This window comes from Salvelinus sp. IW2-2015, unplaced genomic scaffold (assembly GCF_002910315.2).
Source record: "Salvelinus sp. IW2-2015 unplaced genomic scaffold, ASM291031v2 Un_scaffold2041, whole genome shotgun sequence".
NCBI classification, from domain to species: Eukaryota; Metazoa; Chordata; class Actinopteri; order Salmoniformes; family Salmonidae; genus Salvelinus; species Salvelinus sp. IW2-2015.
In genome coordinates, this window is record NW_019943386.1 from 104,507 (window position 1) to 128,648 (window position 24,142).

Here is a 24,142-nt window from a genome sequence, read left to right on the forward strand (position 1 = left end):
AGAAACTTATTTGCCATTGACCATTAAAGACAGCCAAAAGAATAGTGAGACAGACCAAACTTTCTCATATAAAAGCTGCCACAATTTAATGTGTTATTTTTGTTTTTTCATTGCTACACTAGGCTACATACTCTGGACTCACTGCCACAGTCCTGGGCTGGGTTTTCCAAAAGCCTCATAGCACTAAAAATCTCTTTCGTCAATTTAGTTTCAATAGAATGAAGATTATTTTAGTTCTAGGATGCTTTTGGGAAACCCAGGCCAGACCAATTCAGATGTAGACACCATCTAATGAAACAGGTGCACAGGAAAAATGTGAGGGTGAGGTGTTGCAATTGTGGTGAGGGTGAAGTGTTGCTATTGTGGTGAGGGTGAAGTGTTGCAATTGTGGTGGGGATCGTGATGCTTAGTTCCTGGAGTGAATGAAGGGTGAATGAAATTGAGGATAGAGTGGTCAATCGAATCTCCTATGCGGAGGCTATTAAAATAATTGAGATAACAAGTGATGCCAGTGAAGATATGGTAGTGGATATACCACAGGCTGTAGTAAATGTTTGCTGCAAGACAAATATACCATGTGCATTAAAAAGGTGGATTTTGTTGCGTTCCTTGCCACAGTTATAAACTGTACACCAAGTCTCCGAGAAGTCGAAGAAACTGGACAATATCGTGGCTGCGGCAGAAACGTTTTTGGAACTCAGGGATTTTACATCTGAAGACTTGCAAGGGGTAATGGTAGGGGAAGACCCACCCCCCAGGTTCCCCTTGAGCCTGCGTAGAGATCATATCTGTTTTATTTCTTTTTAACTGAAAAGTTGTTTGATTTATTTTTGGTAGTTCCGTTATTTTCTGTTTCCATCCCGCATCGTAGATGGCAGGATGCACATTAAATTGTGCGATCGCAAATATACCACAGCAGAAGAATGTGAGGTTGCGAAAACAATGCCTCTTTCTTTTTGAAGAATTATCTATTCACTGTATCCTAATTTTGCGTTTGGCACTTGCATTTCATAGCATTTTACTTGTAGCCCGTCTATATCCCAATGTTTTTCTGATTTTAGGGGACTTGGGAGACAAAATTGAGACATATTTTCGGTTTCAAAGAAAAGCTGACCCAACAACAAAATGTATTGGCAGAGGGAGGAATCTCGAGACGACCGTTGGAATATTTTTTTTTTGTGGTCATCGTCAGTCATTATCTTCTCCACACGCGCACAAGGTAGGGAGATCACCACCAAGAACAATTTCATTTTTAGTAACAAAAACATCTGTTCGACTGTGAAAACGGTAAGACTGAGAAGTGTTAATTACTGCAATGCGTAATATCATACGGAATTTGACAGTTTATGTGGTAGGCTATATTACAAAATTATACAGACTAGATTGATCATCCAGGCCGGATCACTGACAGCCAGCTGTCAATCAATCATTTACAGGTGTGCGACTGTGCGCATGATGCAAAAGAAGGGGGAGGTGTTAGGGAAGGGGGACAATCTATGTTTAAAATATTGAGAATGTGTAATCCATAAAATAGTGACCAATAACAAGCGCCTACGTCGCTTCAGAAAATGTTTCCCACCAAGTCCAGATAGGAACTCATTCGTCAACTTTTGCGGATAGTGGGAACTATTTCAGCGACGAACTAAGTCACAGTTTTGATCAGACTAAAAAACTCCACGTATGTTTTTCTCTGTACATCGAATAATATTCAAGATAAATGAAACAGGAAAACCGAGTAACAAAATTGCACTTCTACCTGGATTTTTAAGGTTTAGATCGAAGAAGAAAATGACGTGCATCATGGAATGACAGCAGAATTGCCACATTGACAAGGGTTCTCAAGGCTTGAAGACATATGGCTAATTTAGGGGAAAACGTTTCCGAGGGGATTGACTGGGGTGAAAAGGCAGTGGTGGGAGAAAAACACAAAGGCACAGAGCGTAATGCAGATTGGACAGAGACTCTGCTGAAGAATGCACACATTGGACTTCCTAGCCCAGCACCAGATGTTGTCAAATGCTCCCTAATATCTGGGGAGTGTCTCTACTTCCACTATGGGTGTGATGGACAGGACGACAGGGGCTGGGGCTGTGGCTACCGCACCTTACAGACCATGGCCTCTTGGCTGTGCCAGAGCTGGGCCCCACCACCACCTAAGAGCAAATGCAGACCCCCACCCAGCCTCCCCGAAATCCAGCACGCCCTGGTCGCAATGGGGGACAAGCTTGCCATGTTCGCTGGTTCTCGCGAGTGGATCGGGACGTTTGAGGCGGCCCTGGTCCTCGACTACTACTACGACGTCCCCTGTAAGGTTGTCCACGTGCGGGGTGGAGGGGTAGAACTAGAGAGGGCTGCTGAGGAGCTCCACCAGCACTTCCAGAGCCAGGGGTCCCCTGTCATGATGGGAGGCGACCGGGACAACTCCTCCAAGGGGATCCTGGGTGTGTGCACTCGGCCTGGGGGCCAGGGGAGCTACCTGCTGGTGATGGACCCTCACTACTATGGGCCCAGACTGGAGATGACGTCGGTGCAGGGGCTGGGGTGGGTGTCGTGGAAAAAAGTAGGGTCACTGGATCATAGCTCTTTCTATAACTTGTGTCTGCCTCAGACTTCCCGGAAATGAAACAGAGAAGGACAGATCAGGGGGAAAAGTAGCAATGTGTCATGAACTCTTTAGCTGCGTTTACACAGGCAGCCCAATTCTGATCTTTTTCCCCCACTAATTGCAGCCAGATAGAATTCTTGTAAGGACTTAATTGGATAATCGTTTCATTAAATGTCTGTTGTAATTATCTGAGAAAATATTTTTTAAATAATGTATATTTGAAAGAGAACATCTGTTATGATCCACAAATAAAGATATGTTAAATATATTTGTACTGTCCTGTACAGCAAGTAGGGACTGGTAGTGTATGAGTATAACACTATTGCCCTCTTGTTGATAAATGCAGACTTCATATGGTGTGAGGACATTACCATAGTAACAGAATCACTCTAGTTCTGTGTAGGGTTGCAATATTCCTGGGGCCTCATTTATCAATCATGCGTACGTGCAAATCTGTGCGTAAACCCAAGTGAGATTAATCAATATGAATGTTTGCTTCAGAGTGTGCTCAACTCTACCGATACTTCTGTCACAAACTGTTGTGTTACATTAAGTAGCAAATGTGCCGACTCTGGTCTTGGCATGTACTCTAGCCAACAGCTCACAGATACATTGCAGGTAGTCTGTGCGGGTTGTCTAGTCTACATGATGAGATAATTATGGATAAGAGAGAGAATATTTGTCAAATGTCAGTCAAGCATCGATCATCATGTCACCAGAATAAGATTCTCTATATTTTTTTGAAAGGAGCATCAACTAGGGATGCATGATATACAGTTGAAGTCGGAAGTTTACATACACCATAGCCAAATACATTTAAGCTCAGTTTTGAACAATTCCTGACATTTAATCCTAGTAAAAATTCCCTGTTTTAGGTCAGTTAGGATCACCACTTTATTTTAAGAATGTGAAATGTCAGAATAATAGTAAAGAGTGATTTATTTAAGCTTTTATTTCTTTCATCACATTACCAGTGGGTCAGAAGTTTACATACACTCAATTAGTATTTGGTAGCATTGCCTTTAAATTGTTTAACTTGGGTCAAACGTTTTGGGTAGCCTTCCACAAGCTTCCCACAATAAGTTGGGTGAATTTTTGCCCATTCCTCCTGACAGAGCTGGTGTAACTGATGGGGACATACATAAATGCCAACAAAATAACATTTTGGTGTGTGTGTGTGTAACCTTTATTTAACTAAGAAAGTCAGTTAAGAATAAATTCTTATTTACAATGACGGCTAAACCCGGACGACGCTGGGCCAATTGTGTGCCGCCCTATGGGACTCCCAATCACGGCCGGATGTGATAAAGCCTGGATTCGAACCAGGGACTGTAGTGACGCTTCTTGCACTGAGATGCAGTGTCTTAACACACACACATGGACGCAGTGGTCTAACTATTTAACTGTACTAGAATGCTTAAAAGGCCGCTAAAATTGTAAATATCGGTTATCGTAACGGGTGTTTTGGTAAGGAAAATGTCGGATATCGGTATCGGCCAAAAATGTAATATCGGTGCATCACTAGCATCAACATCACTGCACTTTCACCACCCTGTGAAGTTCCTAAGTTATTTCATAGTCTAATAAATGGCATGGTTTCCCGAGTTGTGGTGTGAGGACTACACCAGAGGAGGCTGGTGGGAGAAGCTATAATAGGAGAGGCTTATTGTAATGCTTGGAATCGAATAGAGGGAACGGTATCAAACTAGTGGAAACCTAATTCCATTCCAGCCATTACAATGAGCCCGTCCTCCTATAGCTCCTCCCACCAGTTTCCTCTGGACTACAGACCATGCAATTGCATGACTCCAAGTTTACTTCGATATGGTGGTTGTTAGCACCCCTATTTCAGTCTGAATTTTTTTGATTTCGTAGCGTTTATGGGTAGCACTGTTGTATTTCATAAGATGGCGTTGTATATTCCCCACAGGCTTTAAAAGGATGATTTTGACCATATATGGTTAATTAGGGGCGTTTCGAAATGCAAATAGCCAAGGTCGCACGAGCACTGAGTCTGAGAACAATTGGTATTTCTCTGTGGTTATCTCCTACCGGTGTGCATATGAGGCTCGTAGGATTGTTTGATAAATCACACTTTTTCTTTGCCAACGAAAATGGTAAATTCCATTCGTAAGTAGTATTTGAGAATAGTTTCTATGTAATATTGATAAACGAGTCCCCTGGAACTTTCAATAAATTCCCTGTTTTTCCCGAAATCCCGGTTCCCGAAATCAGGGATCCTCCAACTGGGATATCTGGAAAACCAAGTTCCATGGAATTTTGCAACCCTAGTTCTGTGGCAGTAAATAAACCTTTAAAAGATGGTCAAGCCTGGTGAATATAATTCTGGAATGTGAATACAGTAATTATCCAACATGAATTCTTATGGATTCACTTCATCTCGTACCAGACAATCAACATCTTGACTTTTTTCTATGCCGTTCAGTGCAGTCTGTCTCTGCAGTAGAGAATATAAGCCCGGCAAGTTCTCCTTGATTCAAATCACTCTGACTTGTGCTTGTTACCCAGAGGCCAACATGCAAATGAAGGTTCTGATCAAAGAACAGACATTGGGTTTTAAATAGGACATGATTATTTTAGGTGGAGAAGGGTTTTACCACCCACATGCTGCTATGTCTATAGTCTCAAAAGGCTCTGAGTCTGACTGCACATTTTAGGAGCAGTGTCTGCATGAAAGTGAGATTCATTTTCTTACGAAAAGCTGTTTCTTGAACTAGGGGTTAGGCCTAAACTTCACATTAGTTGTTATACATCGAATGGACAATGGAGGCGGAACAAGGTTTGAAAGATCATCTTTACTGCTTGTAAGCAACAACTCACCCACAGGCTACATTCATATTTTCAGAATCTACTCGATACAGAAAGTAGATGACAATGTAGAGGTGACATTGAGGCTGGCATGATTGCAATCACTATCACAAGGTTGCTCACTATGAGTCAGGCACACAGTCGTTGTAGAAGATCTGGAAGTTCTTGTCCACGTCCATCCTTCCCCTGAGGAACTTCTCCAGGTTCTTCACCGGAACCTCCACCAGGTGGTTGTTGACGCGGTCATTCAGCCCGTAGGCCCCGAACGCCGGGAACTTGTACCGCAGGAAGTAGGGCGCGTTCTGGTCATAGTCGGTGCAGCAGTAGGCCGACCACATGTACTCGGGAATGGCCACGCGGTCCAGGTTGTCGCGGCGGATCATGTTCCCAGAGGTTGTGACCCCGGTGATCACGTAGGCTTTGCCGCGGCAGTAGTTGTTGAGGCGCTTGCGGATGAGGTCCTCGTGCTCGGCCCAGGGCCCGATATTGAACTCACGGATCTGGGGCAAAAAAGCAAGATCATTCCTGTTATTTCCCCATACTTCTTCTTCTTCCACCCTCTCCTACGCTTAAACAGTGTAAGGTAGACACACCAAACTACCTTTTATATGTGCAGACTGAACCAACTTACCTGGGGCACCACGTTGGTCAGTGTGTAGGTGGAGGCCTTGTCAAGGGGATCAGCCTGGTGCTCGTCGGGGTTGAGATGCCCTCTCTCGTACTGGACCACGTCAGCATAGTCCTCCAGCACCGCCTGGCTGTCCTCAAAGTTCATGTGCATGTGGGAGGAGACTCGGGGGAACGGCTCCATGTTGCTACTGCCCTTCTCTGACGCCAACTACAGACGAATGGAGGGGGGGGGGGGGGGGGGGGGGGGGGGGGGGGGGGGGGGGGGGGGGGGGGGGGGTGGAGTGGGAGAGAGAGGGGGTAGAGGATACAGACGGACAGAGATGGGGGGTATAGAGCCAGAGGGAGAGAAAGAGAGGATTTTGATGAAGAAATTAAGATTAAATTAATTTGCATATGCACAATACTGCTGCCTACATGAACAGATTACAACAATGTCCTATTGTAACACCAATTCACACAGCCCATGAAGCGGCTTATCTTAAGCTTCTAATTTTGCCTAGAGCAGCAATATTGTCCTCACAGCTCGGCAAGATTTACCTACTAGTGTATGGGTGTCAGTCATCTGCATCCATGAGAGAACCTTTATCAAATATGTTTTGAAATTACATAATGGGGATGCTGACTCGCTATATTGGAGCATATAAACATTTTGGCATATGTTCAAAGGCGAAATCCAACACACACACTATTCTACCTGTGGCTCGAACATCCAGGGGAAGTCCACCCTCTTCTCGCCATCGGACTTCTTGAAGGTATAAGCCGAGTAGACGGGGATGTGTTTGTGGGGGTCGTAGAGGGTGACGAAGCGCGGCTTGTCCTCGTAGCGCTGGCAGAGCTTCTTCAGGGAGTTACCGAGGAAGTAGCCCCGAGGTGGGGTTCCCATGTACAGGGAGTCCTTACAGCGCTCCACATGGTTAAAGTCCTCCACCACCCCGGCCTGGGACTCTCGCATACAGCCCAGTATCAGCAGGACCGCCAGGGACAGAGAAGAGTAGATGGAGAAGTGTTTCACGGTGACCATGTTAGCTGCTCAGTCTCTCTCTTGAACTGATCTTGTTTAGTTGTCTTGTTTGCCTCCCTCCGTGTCAGCATGTGTTCCCCTCGCTCCCCCCTGCCCTTCACACACTACTGTTACTACTTCGTGCGTGATATTCCGGTCTCTCCCTTCACTCTTTCCCGTGGTAGTCTATAACTCTCTGTACAGTCTCATCTCTCTCATGAAGAGATACTCAGTGGGTCGGCCCATCTCGACTTCCCATTGTCAGGTCTATTTCCATATATTCAAAGTGGCGAGCCGGCCATAGCAAAGTGAAGAGCATCAGTTAATGTTATCAGTGTTCAGCTTTCTTAGATTACCCAGGACTAGTCCCAGCTAAAGCATGACGCATTGGATAGATGTCTTTTACTTGGTCATATGAAAACACAGGCTCTGTTAGGCCCTGAAAGGCTGTGTCTTTTGTTATGTATCTCATGCTCTTTGCTCTGTAAAGAGGGACCCAAGGTCACCTGTGTCAGTGTCCATCGGTGTAGAATGTAGTCAGAGCTGATTGTGATCTCTCCACTGTACACTGCCTCTCATCCTCTGAAGTGGAGAGATGCAAAGTGTGTGTGTGTGTGTGTAGGTCTGTGGCTAGTCTTATCCTCTCATGTAAAGACTGAGGTGTGAGCAGAATAAGGCGTTGTGCAGTGGTAGATTGGAAATGAAACTTCACGAAGGCGCTGAAACAAAATGGAGGCCTGGCAATTTTCCTTCAGACTTCTTGTGGATTCATTGATTTTCACTGGAATTAGTATGATGGGTTTCCAGTAAAGAAGTGTTCAGAAAAACAACATTCCAATCAGGAATTTCAGTGAAATCAGTAGCAATGACTTTGTTTTTATTTCTACGCATTATTACTGGTGAAACCTGTCTGAATAGTTGCTGTTTCACTCAGTTCCTGTTGAATGTGAGAGTTGTTTAACCCCCAGAGGTCGCATGACACCCCTTCCACGCAGCAGCTGAATATTGCTCTGAATAAAAAGCGTTGCTAATGTATTAGTCATATCATAGCACGCTTTTATATATAGTACACCTGTTGTATGTCAGAAGAAGTGAGTCATCCAACTGTTGGAATCGGTGAACTTTATTCAATCAGACATACAATACAGTGCCTTCAGAAAGTATTCAGACCCCTTGACTTTTACCACATTTGTTTGTGTTACAGGCTGAATTTAAAATGGATTAAATTGAGATTTTGTGTCACTGGCATACACCATCATGTCAAAGTGGAATTTTGTTTTTTGACATTTCAAATTTTTTATAAAAAAATGAAACGCTAAAATGTCTTGAGTCAATAAGTTATGGCAGTTCAGGAGTTAACATTTGCTTAACAGTCACATAATAAGTTACATGGACTCACTCTGTGCAATAATAGTGTTTAACATGATTTTTTATTGTTGATTGTTTATTTTACCTTTATTTAACTAGGCAAGTCAGTTAAGAACAAATTCTTATTTTCAATGATGGCTTAGGAACAGTGGGTTAACTGCCTTGTTCAGGGACAGAACGACAGATTTTTACCTTGTCAGCTCAGGGATTCGATCTTGCAACCTTTCGGTTACTAGTCCAACGCTCTAACCACTAGGCTACCTGCCGCCCCACACCTACCAATATCTCTAAGGTCCCTCAGTCAAGCAGTGAATTTCAAACACAGATTCAACCACAAAGACCAGGGATGTTTTCCAATGCCTCGTAAAGAAGGGCACCTATTGATAAAAAAATAAGCAGACATTAAATATCCCTTTGAGCATGGTTATTAATTACACTTTGGATGGTGTATCAGTACACCCAGTCACTACAAAGATACAGGTTTCCTTCCTAACTCAGTTGCCGGAGAGGAAGGAAGCCACTCAGGGATTTCACCATGAGGCCAATGGTGACATTAAAACAGTTACAGAGTTTAATGGCTGTGATAGGAGAAAACTGAGGATGGATCAGCAACATTGTAGTTACTCCAAAATACTAACCTAATTGACAGAGTGAAAATAAGGAAGCCTCTACAGAATAAAAAAATATTCCAAAACATGCATCCTGTTTGCAACAAGGCACTAAAGCAATACTGCAAAAAATGTGGCAAAGTAATTCACTTTTTGTCCTGAATACAACACATTACTGAGTACCACTCTCCATATTTTCAAGCGTAGTGATTGCTGCATCATGTTATGGGTATGCTTGTAATCGACTAGGGAGTTTTTCAGGTTAAAAAATAAACTGAATGGAGCTAAGCACAGGCAAACTCCTAGAGGAAAACCTGGTTCAGTCTGCTTTCCACCAGACACTGGGAGATGAATACACCATTCAGCAGGACAATAACCTAAAACACAAGGCCAAATCTACATTACACTGGAGTTGCTTACCAAGAAGAGAGTAAATGTTCCTGAGTGGCAGAGTTATAGTTTTGACTTAAATATACTTGAAAATATATGGCAAGACCTGAAAAAGGTTGTCTAGCAATGATAAACAACTAATTTGACAGAGTTTGAAAAGTTTTGAAAAGAATAATGAGCAAATGCTGCACATTCCAGGTGTGGAAAGCTCTTAGAGACTTACCCAGAAAGACTCACAGCTGTAATCGCTGCCAATAGGTGCTTTTACAACGTATTGACTCAGGAGTGTGAAAACTTATGTAAATGAGATATCTGTATTTCATTTTGAATACATTTGCTAACATTTCTAAAAACATGTTTTCACTTTGTCATTATGGGGTATTGTGTGTAGATGGGTCAGAAAAAAAGCGATGTAATCCATTTGGAATTCAGGCTGTAACACAACAAAATGTGGAATAAGTCAAGGGGTTATGAATCCATTCTGAAAGCACTGTAAATCACATCTGAAGCTGTAAACAAACAGTGAGTTTCTCCAGCAGACAGGATTGAAAGCAAACACGAAGCTACGGAGGGAAAGACATGTTTAGCCTCTCAGTTGTTTGTTAAAATGATTGTTTTCCTTTCTTTTCACAATGGGGGTATTTTGGTGCTCGTTGAAATTCCTGGCTTTCTCTGAAAAGCCCAGGCTGTGATTTTATGGATATGTTCAGTTAAGCATGTTAAAATATAACTCTGGCAGTATTTAATACATATTATTTAGCAGTCTTTGTTTAGGAAATAAGTCAAAGGCTATGAATACTTTCCGAAGACACTGTAGGAACATTATCCAGCATCATGTAATTACATAAAAACATAAATCCATTGCATAAATCCAATCCGTTTCCATTGCAGGAAGTGTAAATTAAATGTAAGGAGTTTTGGGGAGGCATAGGCCCACAGTGAGACCAGAGGTGTGTTTGGCAGGGCATAAAGTTCTGGAACCTTCAGATAGAAATGTCATTAATAGATCTGAAATTATTCCTAAGTCTACATGTCTGTTTGTTCTACATAACATATTTCTATCTGAAATGTTACACAACATTTTCCTACTCAATGTGGTCCACCTAATACAAAGCAGAGGCATGGCGGGACACAGTCATCCACAAAGATCTGGAAGTTCCTCAAAGGTAAACCTCTGGAAGAACTCCAGCTTCTTAATGGTCAACTCCAGGACCTGGTGGATGAGTGAACGAACAGAAGAAGAGAGGGATGAATGAACGAGTGAGTGAATGAATTATATGTTTTATTTATGCGTCAATTCGTTGTTAGCAACCCATCCCGTACAGGATTTTTTGACACGTTTTCACAAAAGTAATATTCTGTATGTAATATAATAGTAAAATAACTAGATTTACCTCGTTGAAGGCGTAGTAGGTGAAGTCTGGAAACCTAGCGGTGCCATGAGAGTTTTACTTCAAAGACTTGATTGTCACTGGAATTAGTATGCTAGGCTTCCAGTAAATAAGATTGTGGATCACAGGAGGTTGGTGGCATCTTAATTGGGGTGGGGAGGCTCGTGGTAATGGCTGGAGCGGAATTAGTGGAATGGTATCAAATAAATCAAGCACATGGTTTCCATGTGTTTAATGCCATTCCATTTACTCCGTTTCAGCCATTATTCTGAGCCGTCCTCCCCTCAGCAGCATCCTGTGCTGTGGACGTATAGATAAACAACATTCCATCCAGGAACTTCAGTGAAACAAGTAGCAACGTCTTTTATTATTTGTAAGACCTGTCTGAACAGTTGTTGTTTTACACATTTCCTGTTGAAAACCACAGGAGGGTAGTGGAAGGTGTTAAACATCTGCCGGAGGGGATGTCAACCACATTCTCATATCTCATATTCTAGAGTAGAGCACAACCAACCATAGGACTAAACCACAACCTCTATTGTCACGTTGTACTGTATGTTTGAGCTGGTATGTTATTTCTTCACAGGTCACATGACACCCCACCCACGCACAAACGGAATGTTGCTCTGAATGTTTATCTTAGCCTTGCTAATGTCACATTATAGAACCCATTTTATGACAATATATATCAATTGTATGTCATAAGATGGGTGAACTTTATGTAATCAGACATAGACGGGAACATCATCTTGGCCTACATGATCTTTGCAGAAAGTATTTGGAGAGGGTTAAAAAACATGAATCAATCTATCAATAACAGCAAAAAGACTGCTATTGTTGACTACTTGTTTTCATTGCAGGAAGTGTAAATTAAATGTAAGGTCTTGGGGAGGCAAGTCCACTGAGAGACCAGGGGATCCTAATGCAGAGCAAAGGCAGGCGGGACACAGTCGTCCACAAAGATCTGGAAGTTCTTGTCCACGAAGGTGGACCTCTGGAGGAACTCCTCCAGTTTCTTGATGGACAACTCCAGGACCTGTTGGATGAATGAACGAACGGAGCAAAAGTGATGAATGAATAAATGAACGATTGAGTGAGTGAATGAACAAACAAATTCTATTTACGTGTCAAGTCGCCTTTCGGGACCCATCTCTTGCGGGATTATTGTATGTGATATAACAGTATATGAGAATAGACTACACTAAACCATCGTCCAAGACCTGCCAGATTGCTACATTCGTTTTGTTTGTTTTTACAGCGTCTGAGATTCTCTTTGTAATGAAAGGCACTATATAAAATACATCTATTTTTATTCTAGATTTACCTGGTTGTTCTCCTTCTCATTGAGGGCGTAGTGGGCGAACGCCGGAAACTTGTAGCGCTCATCGTACGGCGCGTTGCGGTCGTAGTCCGTACAGCAGTAGGCCGACCACAGGTATGTCGGGACCGCCACGCGGTCAATGTTATGGCGCCGGATCATGTTCCCCGAGGTGGTGATTCCGGTGACAACGTAGGCGGTGCCGTGGCAGTAGTTGTTGAGGCGCTTGCGGATCACGTGCTCCTGCTCTTTCCAGGTGCCAGCGCTGAACTCTCTGACCTTAAAGGCAGTGTTACTTCATACAAAGGTGCCTCTATTTATTGGTTGCTAAAGCTATCCACTGGTGTTGGTATTTTACTTTGGTATTAAATTATTTCTGACTGGGATTTTCATTTCATTTATTTAAAAAATGGTATCTCAGTATTTAGTAAAGTATCTCAGTCCATTACCCCACTGTTATTTTTTGTTCAATACATAATGTGACAGTACAATTTTAAGTAAAGAACTTGAAAACAAAATGGCGGACCTGGGGCACCACGTTGGTCAGAGTGTAGGTGGAGGCCTTGTCGTCTGGGTCGGCTTGGTGCTCATCAGGGTTGAGGTGGCCACGCTCATAGAGGACGGCGTTGGTGTAGTCGTCCAGGATGGCCTGGGCGTCCTCAAAGTTCCTGTGCATGTAGCCGCGCGGGAACGCCTGCATCTCCCTGGTGTCAGAAACTGTGGACAGCTGGGTGGGAGACAAACAAACAAACAAACAACGAGAGAGAATGAAGGAGCGATAAATAGTGTCGTAGATTTGGATATGAGATTCATGAACAGGCTACGTTTTGAAACGCTTGCTCGCTGTAAAAAGGAGACTTTATGATCATTCAAATATTAGCCTATGAAATGATGTTCAGCATCCTGTAATTTTCATGATGACCATAGAGCATTGGCTTTGTGTTATTGAATTACATTTAAATGATATAAAGAGTGAAGCTAGTGCCACATACTTTCAAATTCAAAAGCGATGGCAAAACATACCTTATGATATACTACAATATGGACTAATCCACTGGACGGGCATTACAGTGGGTGCACCGCAAATGGCACCCTATTCCCTATGTATTGCACTACCTTTGTCAAAAGTAGTCACTATTTAGTGGACTAAATAGGGGATAGGGGGCCTTTTGGGATGCAACTATTGACTTGAAATGTCTCCAGGTTACCTGTGGCTCGTACATCCAGGGCACGTCCACCCTTTTGTCCCCGTCGGAGCGTTTGAAGGTGTAGGCTGAGTAGATGGGGACGTGGTTGGCCGTGTCGTACAGCGTGACGTAGCGCGGCTTGTTGTTGTAGCGCTGGCAGATCTTCTGGAGCGAGTGGTTCTCCAGGCCCACGGGTGGCGTCCCCATGTACAGGAACTCCCTGCACTCTGGAGAGAGCTCCTTCTCCACCGTTCCCTGGACATCCGTCATCGCCATGGTGACCAGGAGGAAGGCCTGTGCCCAGAGTGTGGCCATGGTGACTTAGCTAGTCTGTCTTTCTGTCCGTCTTGGTTCCCCTCGGTCTTTCTGTCCCTCTTAGTGCTTGTGTGTGTTTCTGTACCTGCCCTGAGTTCTTGGTGCCGGCAGCTCTGAATGAGAGGTACACCTGTGTGTCAGCGTTAGCGCTCCCTAATCTGGGCTCATTATGCAAAGCCATGCACACCTTCTCTATCAGCTGACTTTAGCCGCCTATCATTGACAACCTGAGATCTATTGAAATAAAGATATCATTGCTAGCCTGGTTCCAGATGTCTTTGTGCCGTATTGCCAATCCTTATCGTCTTTGGCATGACAACAACTATAGAAGTTGGCACTACAGCACAAAGAGACCTGGGACCAGGCTATTGCCAAAGCCTGATGGGTTTTGCTATTGGTGGCCTTGGTGGTATGACTGGACTCCGCTGGATTGAAACTTCTAGTGACTGATAACAGACTCTGGCAGATGACTGTCACTCCAGAACGAGTGGTTCCTATCAAGTGTTTTTTTCTGAAGAGTACTAGAGAATTAGAACAGAAACCACACTCAGCTGAGCTCGCGCTGAGGTGACAAGTTCCTCTGTGTTTGTGGTTATACAGCATGTGGTAGTTTCCATCTCATCCTAGCAGACTCTGGTTACTGGACTCATAGATGATGGTCTTGTTATGCTGCATGACCATGTAACGTTGTGTTGGCGACATGTGGACTCAGGCAGTGACTTGATGGGAAATCAAAGAGAGCCCTTGCAGCAAATACTTATCTTCCTTTAAAGCGGAAACAAGGGTCATGTACCTCAATGACATTGGTGAATTACTTTGAATGTGTCTGTCAGTAACCCATTTGCTAGTAAAGGCCATTGAAGTGTATTTGTCTGCACATGTGTGTATTGGGCATAGGATCAAATGATTGGTGAATGGAAACTCTTGATAATATGGGCTAATTTGGTGTTTTGTGGTATTAATATTGTCACGGATTAAATGACGACAAACAATTAATTAAACATAAATGTATAATGATTGCTTTATTGGTTAGTAATTTCATAAATATCACTATATCATTTATATTTTCAGTGGCAGGAGCATCTCCCTCGATCTCTCTCTCCCCCCCATCTCTCTCTCTTTAAAAGATTATCTCTTGATATTCACTCTCATAACCGTTCACATTTCAGGGACACAGTTTCCATTGAACAGCTGAAAGTCCTGATCCACAGCCATCTCTCTATTCACCAACGCCTCCACGCTCTTCGTCGACGTCTCCGTGACCGCGTTATCTACCACGTCATTAAGCCCGTAGGCTGCGTAAGTAGGGAACTTGTACCGGAGCTCATACGGCGTGCTGAGATCAAAATCAGGACAGCAGTAGGCTGTCCACAGATGTTTCGGTACCCCCACCCGGTTAACGTTACCTCTCCGGATGGTGTTACCAGTGGTGGTGACGCCACTGATGACGTAAGCCGTTCCGCGACAATAGTTGTTGAGGCGTTTGCGGATGTCCTCCAGGTAGGGTAGCCAGTGGTGGTGGAGGAACTCCTTAGCCTGGGGAACCACGTTGGTCAGGGTGTAGGTCGAGGCCTTGTCCCCAGGACTGGCCTGGTGCTGGTCGGGGTTCAGTTGGCCACGCTCGTAGACGACTGCGTCGGAGTAGTCGGCCAGCACGGCCTGGCTCTCCTCTAGGGCCAGGAGGCTGGAGGGAGAACGGGGGAAGGGCTGCATGTTACCTGTCCCAGAGCCACTGGACAGCTGGAGGAGAGAGAAAGACGGAGATGAAGAGGGTTAGAGCAATGTCAGCGTGTGATTACACAGACAGAAAATAGGTACGACACAGTATATGAGCCAAGAGGAGAGCGAGAGAGGGGTAGAGTGCAACAAATAATTGCAGATAGAAAATGTGAACAGGAATATCATTTCTTAATACTATGTAACAATGTGTATCTACTACTTAGACTTTGTCAGGTGAAAGCTGTTCATTGTGAGGGCAATTTCATTGTGCGTCATGCTTATCAAGACTACTAAACCAGCAGGTCAGAGCACTAGAGGGAATGTTTTAATGTGCTCTACTGTCTACGTATCGCCTTAAAGCCCTATTCTCCCCACTGTAGCAGACTGTCTATTCTTTGAACGACTCACCGACTCCTCTTCTTCAGTTTGATTTGACCACAGACTTCAATAGAACAGACGATTGTGCCTCTATGACTTTGTCTGTGTAGACCAGGGAGATGCTTGATCTTGACCATAGAGACCTATCAGTATAGTTAGTAACAAAACAAAAGTCTAGGCCCTTACCTGTGGTTCGTACATCCAGGGCAGACCTTCCCTGCTCTCACCATTGGAGCGTTTAAAGGTGTAGGCGGAGAGGAGGGGGATCCTGCCTGCTGGGTCGTACAGGGTGGCGTAGCGCGCCTTGTCCCCGTAATGCTGGCAAACCTTCTGGAGGCCCAGAGTCCCCTGGAGGCCCCTTGGGGCCAGGCCCCGGTACAGGAACTGGCTGCATTCCCTGAAGGAGGAGTCCACACTGGGGTTTACTGGGGGAGGAAGCAGGGCCACAGCCAGGAGCACACAGGACAGCAACATAGTGCGGTGTGGATACACTATCCTGTCTGTCTGTACCTGCACTGGACGGTTAGTGTGTCTATGGAAGAGAGAAGGAGAATGGGAGGAGGGAATAGGGAGGGAAGGAAGGATGGAGGGTAGGAGGTGAGATGAAGGGAGGGCTTCCAGAGTAGGTGATGTCATGATTTCTTCCGCAGGTCTGAGAACAGTGTTTTAGAACTGTAGAATAGAACTGGTGAGAACCATAAAGCCACTGATAGTATGCAAAGAAGTGACTCTCATTCAGCCAGCGCTATCTGTGTGCAAGCATTGGGTTACCATGGACGTGTGGTTAGCTGCAGTGAGTCCTAGTCGACTCATGCACCATGCCTCTACCATTTGTTTTTACACGGCACCGTGTATGTCCCGTATTCCATGCAAATATTGGCTGTGAAACTACATTGAACAGAATATTTTTTATTACGTTACAACATTACAGCTGTAGCTTACTATGGTACTTTCATTGAAGCAGTATACTGTCGTCCTGTCGGTTTAAGTTGCATGCAGCACACTTTGTTCAGAGCGTTTCTATGAGGAGTGAAGAAAAGTGTTGCTTCGTGATGTGGTTTCTCACACGTTTGAGACCGACGAGAGCTTTTTATTGTATTTTCAGTTCAGTTGACTGATTGTGCATGACAAATATCGACAGCTACTTTGTAAGAGTATAAAACGTGAATAAAATAAAACTTTCTTCAATTGGTCAATTTACACCCCCATCACAGTAAAAAAACAAAAACACACACACACACACACACGCACGCACGCACGCACGCACACACACACACACACACAGAGAGAGGCCTATCTTTTCCTCTTCTTCTTGAAGGTGTTCTCTGACACACAGTCCTCGTAGAAGATAGCCAGATTACTATCCATGTCCGTTTGTTTCCTCAGAAAGCTCTCCAGTGTCTTTAAAGGCACCTCCATGACTGCATGGTCCTCCTGTTCATTCAGTGCATAGGCACCATAGCTAGGGAACATGAAACGCACCTCGTAGGGAGAGTTACGGTCGAACCGTGGGCAACAGTAAGCCAACCACACGTGTTTGGGGATCCCCATGCGGTCCTCGTTCCCCCGACGTATGGTCGCCCCGGAGACTGTCACCCCGGTTACCACGTAGGACTGCTTTCCGCGGCAAAAGTTATTGAGGCGGTGGCGCACGGTATCCAAGTAGGAGCTCCAGGTCTCTTCCAGGAAGTCTGTGATCTGGTACCAGGACATTAGCTAACATTAACATAACATTACATTCTAATTAGGATTATAAACTGGGTGGTTCGAGCCCTGAATGCTGATTGGCTGACAGCCGTGGTATATCAGACCGAATACCACAGGTATGACAAAATATTTATTTTACTGCTCTAATTATGTTGGTAACCAGTTTTTAATAGCAAAAAGGCATCTCAGGGGTTTGTGGTATATGGTCCATATACCACACCCTCTCGGGCCTTATTGCTTAATTATAACATGATTTATATCATCCCAAAATCATTCAAAAAACGTATTTGATAACAAAATGGCTGACCTGGGGTACCACGTTGGTCAGGGTGTAGGTGGAGGCCTTATCATCTGGGTCAGCCTGGTGCTGGTCTGGGTTGAGCAGGCCTCGGGAGTACTCCACGGCGTCTGAGTAGTCCTCCAGCACCGCCTGGCTCTCCTGGAGCAGAGGCTCCAGGTCGTCACTAGGGGGCAGCACCTTCATGTTCCCACCCTCATTCCCAGACGCCAGCTGTGGAGTGATTGGGGGGGGTTGATGATTTAATGACAGGTATGACAGATAAGATAGTTTGTAAAAATAAAGAGGTTTTTGAAAAGTTGAATTTAGATAGTAAGAGTGGTTAGATGACAATCATTTGTTTAGGTGGAGAAAAAGGAAGCCCTCATGACAAAGACAGGACACCCAATGCATTGGCCGGTAAGTCTTTAAGATGGGACCGTTATAGGAAAATACTGCGGTATTGCATGAGAGTATCACAGTAAGTTGCTGTTGAAGATCTCTCTCTACCTGCTGTGATGTTGTGACACGATAACAGATCTCTACCTGTGGCTCGTACATCCAGGGCGTGTCCATCCTCTTCTTCCCGTCGTTCTTCTTAAAGGTGTAGGCTGAGTAGAGGGGCAGGCGACGGCTGCCGTCGTACAGGGTGGCGTAGCGCGCCTTGTCCCCGTAGCGCTGGCAGATCCTCTTGAGGCTGTCCCTGGTCCCGTCAATGCCCGTCGGTGCTGCCCTCATGTAGAAAAACTGTCTGCAGTCTTTAAAGCTGTCGGATACACTGGCACCAGACAGCCAGATCCCTGCCAACAGGAGGAGGGCCAGCAGGTAGACCCGCAACGGACGCATCTTAGCCTGGGTACAGACCCTACAGCGGAGAGGGTGGTGGTAGTACTAGGAGGAATAGGGAAGGCTGTTTATACATCCAGGAGTAGACTACTGTAGGGTTCAGTACCAGATGCAGTCCACACAGCTCAAAGGGAGGTTGACTGCCAAAGCAAGGAAATGGCTCTGTATGCAAAGTGGCTATGCATAGGACTGATTTGATTGGATGCGAGGTTGGCTAATCATGGAGAGCAGGAGCACATAGGTGAGAGGGTGTGCAAACAGTGGAATGAAACTTCTGGGCCTAATCTTGTTTTTCTAGTGCCATGAGACATTCATCCATCTGTCTGCGAAGGGTTTCTCGTAAGTGAACATCCACTTTCACACCAACACACATTGCAACAGCTTGTGGTGGTATACTGTATATAGCCAAAGAAAACCGCAGGCCCCGTCTATATAAACAAAGCCTTGACCGCAACTACAACAAAAATACATCCCAGATCGTGATTCCTTCAGTCAGTTAGTCAGTCATCACACAGACAGACAGGTCAGAACGCTCCATTGTTCTAGGAGTTGATTTTCATCAACCTCATCGTTACCAAGAGATTGTGATTGATATGTCAGGTAAGAGGTTACTCTATATCAGGGGTATTCAACCGGGGTTCCGTGGAGATACTGCAGTGGGTCCGCACATTTTGTTTTCTAAAATGTTTTTATGAATATCGCTAGCAACAACAGAATAAACACATTTTGAATTGCATACATACAGTAGAAACTATGATAATATATTCTTTCTAATGATGTCAACTTTATTTCTCAATCCCTAATATTGAGCAAATTACACTAATTGGAGCTAATTACAGAGAAATTATAGTCAAAGTATCTGACATAGGCATTGAAAAAGCACACGTGAATACTAGTCGCTGCAAGTGCAAAGGCAATGGTGCCGTGTTAGCGGGGACTGCATTCACGGTAAACGCTACATATGTTGGCTCAATGGGAAATGACCTTTACATTTCTATCACACAACCTGTAGCACTTCAGCAATACAGATTGAATCATTTTTACCAAAACACATGGCTAACCTTTATTTAACCAGCTAAACAGCTGATATTAGTGAAAATGTGTTTGGAGTTACCTTTAGTTACCTAAACTAATATGTAGTTTACACTTCCAATTATAATGTGAGTAGGTCAAAATAATACAAAGAAATCAAATATATTCATTTTAAAATGTTGATTACTTCTCCTTGCTATTCAGCTGATAATACCATGGTGGGGGTCCCTGGGTTACCGGTTTGCCTGGGCGGGGGTCCCTGGGTCACTGGTTTCCCTGGGTGAGGGTCCCTGGGTCTGCGGTTTGCCTGAGTGGGGGTCCCTGGGTCAGCGGTTGGCCTGGGTTGGGGTCCCTGGGTCAGCGGTTGGCCTGGGTTGGGGTCCCTGGGTCAGCGGTTGGCCTGGGTGGGGGTCCCTGCACTATAGTCATTCCAAAAGAAAACAATACTTTCTTTTCTTTTGTCATTTTTTTCCTTTGCTAACTTTTTTAGGGGAACAGCAGTCCAATCACCCTACGCCTTGTATTGTTTAATGGAGATTATTACAGAGATGAAGTGAGTAGGGAGACAGATAAGAGGTGTGCAGTTGAAGAAGTCCACTCCGGTAGCGAACGCCGGTCTCTCACGGGGGCATATGGACTCTTGAATTAACTGAGCTTTCGCTATACAAATCTCTGGCACATAAAATAACACTCTTGTGTTTCATTCAAAATAGCACCACAATACCTTAACACTAGACTACTTTTGAAGTCTGAAAACTTTAGATTTTGGATCAATATTAAAGAACACTCTTGAATTGCATATCTACCTCCTCCTCCTCTCCAGGCATACAGACTACTCTGGTGACCCTGCTATGGCTGTGGGGATGGTGGCTGCCCCCTGTCCTGCCCTCGTGCACCACGGGCCGGCCAGCAGAGTGCAAGGCTGCCCTGTCAGCTCCCGGTACCAACCTGGCAGGCGAGGGTTTCAACATTGTCACCATGGAGCGCAAGCAGGCCTATGTTGTTGACGTGGACAACTGGAAGACCCAAAATGGAGCCTGTACCCTCTGTGTTAACCCTTTCATGGAGGGCCAGACTCAGAGGCTGCCTGCGGCTGTGGTGGACTGGCGTCCCTCGCATCAGTGTCACATGAAGTTGTCTAGCATTGTCTACGACTCCAGCGAGTCGTTTGTGAGCAGCAGCCAGACAGATGTAATACTTCTACTACTATGACAGCTACTAATACTGCTACTACTTCTAATACTACTACTATAACTACAACGAATACTACTACAACAACTACTACTACTACTACTGCTGAAATAATAATTGATATATTAAGCATTTTATAATAAGACTAATAATATATATAAATATTAATCAAATGAATAATACTACTAATAGAAATAAGAATCCCATTATGGGGTAAACTCACTTTATCCACCACCAATGTGTATATATAGGTGGACGGCAGTTGGAAGATTGGTCTGGAAGTTAATGTCCCCAAGGCTAATGGGTCGGCCATGGTGGGGGGTACCCACTCCAGAGCTGCCAAGACGGTGATGAGCCAGTCCAAGAAGGACAAGTACAGCTTCATCAAACAGGATATACACTGCTCCTATTACAGGTTACCTATTACTTCTATGAGTATAATAACTTCACTTGTATTATGAAGTTCACCTTCCTTTATATAGCCAACACTGCCCTCTACAGGCTATAGTAATGTATACACTGGATTATAATATAGAATAGGTATAATAAAGGTTATATTTACAGGTGGGATATTATAGGTGAGGGTTTGAGTTGTGCACGCTCTCTTGGGTGTTAAAGAATAGTTATTTTGTGATAGAAGATCCTGTTTCAATTGTAACTACATAATGTGTTTTGTTGACCTTTTGGAGCCTCGACATTGTTATTGAATTAGACTTCTTGAAAATAGTCGAACTTCTATCCCCATAGATAGGTCTACTTTTAGGCGAGGGCTTTCTTTGATGCACCCCTCAAAAAGGCCACAAAATGACAAAACCACTTAGAGAATAGACTACTTTGTTATCTTTCTCTATCTTGGGTTTCATCCTCAGTTACCGCCTGATAGAGGACCCTCCCCTGCACCCTGAGTTCTCTCGCTCCCTGGGCATCCTGCCCCCCCTCTACACCGACCAGACCAAGGCTGACTACAATCGTTTCCTCGCCACCTTTGGTACCCACTATATCCGGAAGGTTAAACTGGGGGGGCGGGTGAAGAGCGTCACCTCACTGCGCGTGTGTAAGGTAATACTTCTCAAACTCTGCAAATGACATTCTCCATATTATTGATCGTGGTATGCCTATTTGTTGTGTACAACTTATTGAAAATGCGTTGTTCATGTATTTAGGCAGATTATATATATATATTTCTATCTGTTTTTAATTTTATTGTATGACATCACATTTTACGTAAGAGTCTGCATATGTACCAAGATGTTTTAATGAACCCAAACCTAGGCGGCCATCAATGGTTACAATGAGAACGAGGTCAAGGACTGCCTGGAGGCCGAGGCCTCTGTCGCCACCAGCTCCGGAACAGCCGAAGCCAATGCAGAGACAAAGTTCTGCAAGAATGACCTCAAAAAACGTAACACCAGTGACACCTTCAGCAGTACCTTCAACGAGAGGTTTGATTGATTTTATAAATGTTATCGATTTTTGGTGGGATTAATGGGCATTATACAAGACTTATAAAAAACACATTTCCAATAAGGTCCTCATGTCAGACAAAACATGACTGACGATAAACAACAAACAAACAGGTTTACCGAGGTGGTGGGGGGACAGACGGACGGAACGCCCGACCTGCTCTTCTCCAAGATTGGTGAAAACTCCAAGGCCTTCGCTGATTGGGCAAGTAGCCTGAAGACCATACCTGATATCATCAACTACTCCCTCCATCCTCTCCACCTATTGGTGAAAAAGTCCAGCAAGAGGGCGGGGCTGAAGAAGGCCGTGGAGGACTACATCCTGAAACACGCCCTGTTCAAGCACTGCTCCGGGAAGTGCAAGGGAAGCTCCAGGTCCAGTACCCATGACTCCTGTCAGTGTGTGTGCCAGACCAGTAAGGAGATGACCAGCCAATGCTGCCCGCAGGAGAAGGGCTTGGCTCACGTCACCGTCACCGTGAAGAAAGCCAGGGACCTCTGGGGGGACACCACCTCCCAGACTGACGGCTTCGTCAAGGTATTATTCATCCCTTTTATTTTTTAATTTTCATTGACTATGAAGTTTGTTTTCAAGTGCACTTTAAAGCTACAGTCTAGGATTTGACAAGGATTACATCTCCCTAGCCCCATACCCGAGCTGCATACTAAAACAAGTGACGGGGACCTTGTTTTGTCGTTTTTCTAATCACATACTGTAGCTTTCAATAAAGTTTGATTTGCTTTGATTCGTCAAGGTGGCCATGGACAAAGACATCAAGCAGACCAGGGTGATCCATGACAACGACAACCCCGTGTGGAATGAGGTCTTCAAATTTGGGACAGTCAAGCTCTCCCTGGCCAGCGAGCTCAAGTTCACTGTTTACGATGAAGACAATTGGTCGAACGATCTCCTGGGGGAATGCAAACTCCAGCCCGTCAAAGCTGGGTTTCACGACAGTATGTGTCCCATGAATCACGGCAGCCTGTTCTACTCCTACAAGGTCGACTGCGCCCCAGGGCTTGGGGGCCTCACCTGTGGGGAGTACGCCCCTTCCAGCATGAACTCTGACCTCTCTTACCTCTATACCTCCCGCAACGCCCTGAACATGACTCAGGAACTGCTGGCTCACATCCGGATGGGCCGGCCCCTAGGAGACCCTTTGACCTTCTTGGTGAAGCAGAGGGATAATGATCACTCTGCCCTCAGTGAGCCGTGATCAAAACATATGCCCTGTAATGCACTGTAAACGTTAGTCTGCCTATCTAACCTTAATGCATACCATTTCTAACCGCTTGTTCTTTCAAAAAATATAAATAAATGTAACCTTTATTTAACTAGGCAAGTCAGTTAAGAACAAATTCTTATTTAAAATGATGGCCTACCGGGGAACAGTGGGTTAACTGCCTTGTTCAGGGGCAGAACGGCAGATTTTTACCTTGTCAGCTCAGGGATTCGATCCAGCAACCTTTCGGTTACTGGCTCAACACTCTAACCACTAGGCTACCTGTTGCCCGTTCTGAACCAGAATACATTTTACTTCTGTCAATAAAAACATAAAAGCCATCCAAAGTATATCGTATGTATTTCTAAAGGTAATGTTTTATTGCTGTAGAAATTCATCATGTCACCCCGTGTCCTCTCCAAATACTATCGCTGCACCATCGAGAGCATCCTGACTGGTTGCATCACGGCTTAGTACAGGAATTTCTCTGTCCACGGCCCTCCAGCAGGTGGTTAAGGCGGCCTAGGGATGTTAACATTGGCTTGTGTGTATTTTCATTAGTTGTCATGAATTTTAATTTCTCAATCTCAACTCATAAGATTGAGCGCGCCTCCCGTTCACCATTTGTGTGCATATGCTATAGTCAATGGTAGGCAGGCTATCAA

General features: G+C 44.6%; 6 protein-coding genes across 7 annotated transcripts; 2 read left to right on the forward strand and 4 right to left on the reverse strand.

Moving 5' to 3' along the window:
- The first annotated feature begins 852 nt into the window (after positions 1-852).
- Positions 853-23,818, forward strand: LOC112072789 (perforin-1-like). Of its 2 annotated transcripts, none has more exons than XM_070439929.1 (7): positions 853-1,219; positions 20,424-20,791; positions 21,043-21,206; positions 21,661-21,850; positions 22,064-22,233; positions 22,369-22,792; positions 23,010-23,818. In XM_070439929.1, the coding sequence occupies exons 1-7, from the start codon at positions 1,126-1,128 to the stop codon at positions 23,469-23,471; spliced, it is 1,872 nt and encodes a 623-aa protein (XP_070296030.1). In that variant the 5' UTR covers positions 853-1,125; the 3' UTR covers positions 23,472-23,818. The 2 variants fall into 2 exon arrangements, with proteins under 2 accessions (XP_070296030.1, XP_023995943.1); XM_024140175.2 differs by lacking the exon at positions 853-1,219 and adding an exon at positions 19,046-19,168.
- Positions 1,543-2,873, forward strand: ufsp1 (UFM1-specific peptidase 1). The gene has a single exon (XM_024140179.2). The coding sequence runs from the start codon at positions 1,856-1,858 to the stop codon at positions 2,621-2,623; it is 768 nt and encodes a 255-aa protein (XP_023995947.1). The 5' UTR covers positions 1,543-1,855; the 3' UTR covers positions 2,624-2,873.
- On the reverse strand, positions 5,402-7,279 carry LOC112072791 (endonuclease domain-containing 1 protein). The gene is made up of 3 exons (XM_024140177.1): positions 6,759-7,279; positions 6,066-6,272; positions 5,402-5,934 (listed from the first exon to the last, which is right to left on the reverse strand). Exons 1-3 carry the CDS (start codon positions 7,083-7,085, stop codon positions 5,557-5,559), a joined length of 912 nt encoding a protein of 303 aa, XP_023995945.1. The 5' UTR covers positions 7,086-7,279; the 3' UTR covers positions 5,402-5,556.
- On the reverse strand, positions 11,160-13,759 carry LOC112072792 (endonuclease domain-containing 1 protein-like). The gene is made up of 4 exons (XM_024140178.1): positions 13,348-13,759; positions 12,666-12,866; positions 12,146-12,418; positions 11,160-11,857 (listed from the first exon to the last, which is right to left on the reverse strand). The coding sequence occupies exons 1-4, from the start codon at positions 13,639-13,641 to the stop codon at positions 11,741-11,743; spliced, it is 885 nt and encodes a 294-aa protein (XP_023995946.1). The 5' UTR covers positions 13,642-13,759; the 3' UTR covers positions 11,160-11,740.
- LOC112072790 (endonuclease domain-containing 1 protein-like) lies at positions 14,720-16,934 on the reverse strand. The gene is made up of 2 exons (XM_024140176.2): positions 15,925-16,934; positions 14,720-15,381 (listed from the first exon to the last, which is right to left on the reverse strand). The coding sequence occupies exons 1-2, from the start codon at positions 16,372-16,374 to the stop codon at positions 14,800-14,802; spliced, it is 1,032 nt and encodes a 343-aa protein (XP_023995944.1). The 5' UTR covers positions 16,375-16,934; the 3' UTR covers positions 14,720-14,799.
- Positions 17,032-18,568, reverse strand: LOC112072784 (endonuclease domain-containing 1 protein-like). Its single transcript, XM_070439928.1, has 3 exons — positions 18,269-18,568; positions 17,753-17,956; positions 17,032-17,436 (listed from the first exon to the last, which is right to left on the reverse strand). The coding sequence occupies exons 1-3, from the start codon at positions 18,566-18,568 to the stop codon at positions 17,032-17,034; spliced, it is 909 nt and encodes a 302-aa protein (XP_070296029.1).
- Positions 23,819-24,142: the final 324 nt, after the last annotated feature.

Coding starts and splice junctions, on each gene's coding strand:
- LOC112072789 (XM_070439929.1), top strand. CDS start 1,126: ATGTATTGGCAGAGGGAGGAATCTCGAGACGACCGTTGGAATATTTTT. Junction 20,792..21,042: donor TGAGCAGCAGCCAGACAGAT/GTAATACTTCTA, acceptor GTGTATATATAG/GTGGACGGCAGTTGGAAGAT. Junction 22,234..22,368: donor AGCAGTACCTTCAACGAGAG/GTTTGATTGATT, acceptor ACAAACAAACAG/GTTTACCGAGGTGGTGGGGG.
- ufsp1 (XM_024140179.2), top strand. CDS start 1,856: ATGGCTAATTTAGGGGAAAACGTTTCCGAGGGGATTGACTGGGGTGAA.
- LOC112072791 (XM_024140177.1), bottom strand. CDS start 7,085: ATGGTCACCGTGAAACACTTCTCCATCTACTCTTCTCTGTCCCTGGCG. Junction 6,273..6,758: donor CCTGGATGTTCGAGCCACAG/GTAGAATAGTGT, acceptor ATTCGTCTGTAG/TTGGCGTCAGAGAAGGGCAG. Junction 5,935..6,065: donor TGACCAACGTGGTGCCCCAG/GTAAGTTGGTTC, acceptor TTTTTGCCCCAG/ATCCGTGAGTTCAATATCGG.
- LOC112072792 (XM_024140178.1), bottom strand. CDS start 13,641: ATGGCCACACTCTGGGCACAGGCCTTCCTCCTGGTCACCATGGCGATG. Junction 12,867..13,347: donor CCTGGATGTACGAGCCACAG/GTAACCTGGAGA, acceptor TCTCCCACCCAG/CTGTCCACAGTTTCTGACAC. Junction 11,858..12,145: donor ATGAGAAGGAGAACAACCAG/GTAAATCTAGAA, acceptor TTCATCCAACAG/GTCCTGGAGTTGTCCATCAA.
- LOC112072790 (XM_024140176.2), bottom strand. CDS start 16,374: ATGACATCACCTACTCTGGAAGCCCTCCCTTCATCTCACCTCCTACCC. Junction 15,382..15,924: donor CCTGGATGTACGAACCACAG/GTAAGGGCCTAG, acceptor TCTCTCCTCCAG/CTGTCCAGTGGCTCTGGGAC.
- LOC112072784 (XM_070439928.1), bottom strand. CDS start 18,568: ATGCGTCCGTTGCGGGTCTACCTGCTGGCCCTCCTCCTGTTGGCAGGG. Junction 17,957..18,268: donor CCTGGATGTACGAGCCACAG/GTAGAGATCTGT, acceptor ATCACTCCACAG/CTGGCGTCTGGGAATGAGGG. Junction 17,437..17,752: donor TGACCAACGTGGTACCCCAG/GTCAGCCATTTT, acceptor TCCTGGTACCAG/ATCACAGACTTCCTGGAAGA.